The 4,602-nt window shown below is 61.1% G+C and overlaps 1 protein-coding gene across 1 annotated transcript; it reads right to left on the bottom strand.

The window, feature by feature from the left end:
• Positions 1 to 330: 330 nt before the first annotated feature.
• On the bottom strand, positions 331 to 4,338 carry CAMK2N1 (calcium/calmodulin dependent protein kinase II inhibitor 1). The gene is made up of 2 exons (XM_027965576.3): positions 3,238 to 4,338; positions 331 to 1,655 (listed from the first exon to the last, which is right to left on the bottom strand). Exons 1-2 carry the CDS (start codon positions 3,401 to 3,403, stop codon positions 1,585 to 1,587), a joined length of 237 nt encoding a protein of 78 aa, XP_027821377.1. The 5' UTR covers positions 3,404 to 4,338; the 3' UTR covers positions 331 to 1,584.
• Positions 4,339 to 4,602: the final 264 nt, after the last annotated feature.

Genomic DNA, 4,602 nt, shown 5'->3' with positions numbered 1-4,602 from the left:
TGAAGGAGCTGGGATTTGAATCCAAGTCTGCCCGCCTCCAAACTTTGCCTTTCACAAGACTGACTCCCTGCCAACCAACACACCCCACCAGGGAACTCAGGGAAGCAGGGAGAGCCCAATGCAAATCCAGATTGGATGCACTTGCCCTTAGGGGACGGCCTTGCCAATCCACTTGTCTTTTCTATCATTTGAGCCCAACCCACAGTGGCCTCCACACTGCCTTTTTGCCTCTCCAACCAAAGCTACTGTCCCCTCCTCCCTTCTCCAGCCAGCAGAGACAAAAAGCAAATCCCCCCTTCCCTCCCAGCCAAAGCTGAGAAAAGAGCGCAGTGAGACACAGGAACAGCTCTTTTATTGTACATTGGAGAAATAGCCCTGTGTGCTGGTTCAAGGTGCAACATACAGAATATCGAATTAAGAAAAGAGGGGACAACAGGGTAGGGTAAGGAAGAAACCTCTTGAGGTCCAAAGTTGCAACAACAACAACAAAAAAAGGGCAGAAGATTTCCTCACGCAAGAGGCATTTTTGCAAATACCATGCAAAACAGGCAGCTGGTGTGCCTTAAGAGAACCCCTATAAATAACAGAAAAAGACACTCCAAGCATTCCTTTACGTGGACTCAGAGCACAGGGAAAAGAAAAGAAACCAAAATGCCTTTTGGCATTTCAAGATATTTGGCACTCTCGTGATTACATTTTTTTTACAGTCCATTAAAGAGAATAAACTGACACAATATTAGAGAAAAAAACAGGCTGCTCACACAACAGACTGCAGGGAGAGGTTAGAAAAAGCTCAAGCATTTTTTTTCTCTGCTTTTTTTATGTGTTTTTTTTTTTTCCTGACATATAAAATGTGTTCATTTGCATTAACTTGGGCAAATAGCTTGTAGCAACAAAGAAACACAAGCTTTACAATTCATTTTAAAATAAAGCAAGGATTCCTTCTATGCATGATTCCTTAGAAAAGTTCTCTTCTTGTTTTAAACACACTCTTGATAACTTCAAAAGATGACCAAAATAGGATGGAATATCTATAGAGATATTTTCTGATTTGTTTTGTACATCCAAAGATAACAACATAAAAAAAAATAACCGAACAGCATTTCACATCCAAGTGCACAGAATCATTTTTGCAAGATTAAATAATGTAAACATTGGGAACAGCCAAATCATTGAAGAATGCCAACACCTCAAAACACCCGGTGTTGCTTCATTATTTAAGTGGTTCAAAATCCAGATCTATAATTGCGCAATATTCACTGTATATAAAAAGAAATGGATATTAACTTTGACAAATAGCTGCAACTGAGACTTTTTATTTCTTTACATGTGTGTATATAGTGATTTCTTTAATTTTTAAAAATTTTTTTTTCATTTTTATTTTTGCAAAGGAGCCCAGAGCCTTCTCCTTCTCGCCTCATCTGTCTCCCGGCCTGACACGGATACAGGTTGTTGATTTCCTCGCGGGTAGCAAGCTAGTAATCAATTTCAAAGTGCTTTCTCTTTTCATGCTCTTTTTGCCAATATCTGTTAACCGCCGGTCTCACTCTTATTCTCTCCCTTAACTCATTGTCTTTGGGGGAGTTAGACACCAGGAGGTGCCTTGTCTGTCATATTTTTCAGCACGTCATCAATCCTATCATCTTCAATAACAACTGCAAAAAAAACGGGGAGAAAAGCAGAAGTGAGCGCTCTTATTTGGGCCTAGCCGGGGGAGGGTCTCTGACAGGCAGCGACGGAGGGAAAGAGAGGGAGGGGGCTCCACACTCGCCGAACAGCCCCATCCTCCTCGTCTCAGCCCGGGGTCCGTCTCTGGCTTTCCTCTGACCCACCTCCACCCCGAGGCTGCGTCCCAACACGGTTCTGAGAACTGGAAGCTGAAAGGGCACAAAACCCGCAGCCCTGCCTGCAGCCCGGGCGCGCACCGGCCTGGTTTTCACCCCGCGGCATCCCCACCGCCACTCATCCTGGAGAGCGCATCTCTTTCGAAAAAAGGTTCCGGGGTCAGAGAGGGGGCTGGGACCCTCCCCGGGTGCCCCGAGCGCCGCGCGGGGGCAGCCAAGGCGAGGGGGGTGGGTGGTGTTCAGAGGTGCGCGAGCCAGCGGGGACGTCAGGGGGCCGATCACACAGCGTGCAGCCCGTCGGGGGGTTCAGGCTTCGCTGGGGCCAGCCCCCCGCCCCTCCGCGCTGCCTGCGGGCGGACTTGGCCTCTCCGCACTCGCGGCTCCCGAGGTCGGAGCCTCTCTCAGCTGCCGGCCGGGGGCTCGCCCGCCTCTCCGCATCCGCCTCTCCATCTCTGCCTAGCCTGCCCATCCTCGGTTTCTCCATCATCTCCCAGTGCGACGGTCACCTGTCGAGGTCTCCAGGCCTCTCTCTCTGTGTCCGGGGTGTCGACCGCCCTCATTGTTTCAGCGGCTCCTGCGTCCCCGCTAGACTCGCGGCCCCGGCTCGCGGTCTCCCCGGCCCCGGCTCGCTCCCTCCCGAGCTTTGTCTCGGGCTCTGCTCTTCCCGGCCTCCCCCTGCCTCCGCCAGCGGCTTCCCTCCCTGTCTCTGTGCCTCGGTCTCTCCCGGCGACCGTCGGTCTCCCTCTTGGTCCCCGCGCCTCTGGAGCTCCTCTTGGAGCCTCGCCGAGTCCCGGTCTCTCCCGGGCTTTTCCAGCTCCCGCGCCGAGCCCCGGGGCTCCGCAAACACCCTCCCCCGGCCAAGTAACAATGAAAAGCCCCTGCGATCCGGAAGCCCCTCGTATTCCCCGCAGGAACCGGGCCTCCGCCCGCAGTCCCCGCGCCGTCCCCTGGGGAGCCCTAGGACCCCCCCCCCAGCACACACACACACACACACACACACACACACACACACACACACACCCGGGCTGTAGATGGAGTGCAGCTGCAATTACATTGCGCAAAAGGGGCGCAAAAGGGGGCAGGACTAGAAATCAGAAAGCAAACTTTGGCTCGGGCAGGGACCTGGGAAAACCTTTCTGCCCCCTGCGGCAGCGAGTGGCCGCCACGCCCCCTGGGTGACCCCAAACTCGGGTCGGGCTGAGGGGGAGGGGATCCCAAGGCCAGCCGGAGCTGAGCCCGCAGTGCGGGATCCCCCAGCCCCCACTCCCCGCAATTCTGCGCGACGAGATTTTAGTGGGTCGGAGCGGTCCCCCGGGTGCCGGAGACCCTAGCGAACAGCCACCAGGCCGGGGTGCCCGAGAAACGGGAATCGGGGAGTGGGGCGCGAACTCACCCCGCTTGCTCCGACCGATCTGGCCCAGCTTGGGCGGCCGCTTGTTCTGCCCGGCGCCGAAGAAGTTGTTGGTGTCCTGCAGGCGGCAGGAGAAGACCTGGCCCACGTCGCCGCCGTCGCCGTAGGGGCTCAGCTTCTCGTCGCCGTAGGGCAGCACCTCCGACATGGTCGCGTCCGGGGGCTCCGCGGCGGCACCTCCTCCGCCCGCGTCCCCGCCCGCGGCGGACAGGGTCAGCGGCGCTGGGGCCGGGGCAGGCCGGCCGGGAACGGCCCGCGAGCTGCGGCGGCGGCGGCGGCGGCGCCGGCGAGAGGCCCGGGGCGGCGGTGCGGTGGCGGTGGGGTGGGGGCGCCGCTGGATCGGGAGCGCGCGGCCGGCCCGAGCGACCCCGCCAGCGCCCGCGGCTGCGCTGCGCTGCGCTCCGGCTCGGCGCGCCGGGGAATGCTGCTCCGGGAGAGGCGAGCGGGACTCACATCCTCGGCGCGCTCGGGCGCGGGGCTGCTGCCGGGCCGGGCGGGGCCGAGAGCCGGAGGCGGGGGGTAGGCTGAGCCGGCGAGCCCCGAGGGCGCGGGGCCGAGGAGGGCGCACCCCGGGGAGCCGGGCCGGCCGGTCCTGCGGCGGCGGCGGCGCAGGTTCGGGGAGGCTGACTGGGGAGCTGCGAGCGGCGGGGCTGCGAGGGGCGGAGGGGGAGGGGAGCGAACGAGGAGGGAGGGCACGGGGGGCGGGGGGCGGGGGGCGGGAGAGGATGCCCGGAGGGAGGGGGGAGCGAGAAACCCGGAGGGAGACGCGCGGAGAAGCGGAGACGCAGAGAGAATGGGAGGCAGGGGGACTGACCGAAAGAGACAGGGAGAGGAAGGAGAGAGAGAGGGGGCGGAGGGAACGTCCAGCTCGGGATCCGAGAGGCCGGCGGGCGACAGGAGATGGGGATCGCGAGGGAGAGAAAGGGAAGGAGGAGAGGAAGAGGGAGCAGGAGGCGGCTGGGACCCGGAGCCAGCCCGCGAGCGAGATATGCCGGCCGCGGCGCGGAGGCGAGGCCGGGGGGAGCGCGGGGAGGAGCGGACCCGGGCCGCGGGGAGCGATCCCTGGAAGCCGGGCGACGTCACGGGGCCGCGGCTAGCTTCCTGCCCCCGCCCCCGGCACCCGCGTCCTGCCCGCGCCGAGGGGGCCCCCCGGCGAGCCCCGCCCCGACCCGGCGGCCTCCGGGAGCCTCCTCCCCGCCCGCTCCCCCCGCACCCCCTCCTGCGGGTGTTTACCCGGTCCCGAGCTGGTGCGCGGCGGCTGCGCGTGGGACCAGCCCCCACCCCGGCTCTGCCTCCCGCCGGGGCAGGGGAGGGGGGCAATGGGGGGGGTTCCGGGAGCGGGGTGCA

The sequence above is a fragment of the Ovis aries genome, chromosome 2 (assembly GCF_016772045.2).
Source record: "Ovis aries strain OAR_USU_Benz2616 breed Rambouillet chromosome 2, ARS-UI_Ramb_v3.0, whole genome shotgun sequence".
NCBI lineage: Eukaryota > Metazoa > Chordata > Mammalia > Artiodactyla > Bovidae > Ovis > Ovis aries.
This window is presented reverse-complemented; position numbering and strand designations above follow the sequence as displayed.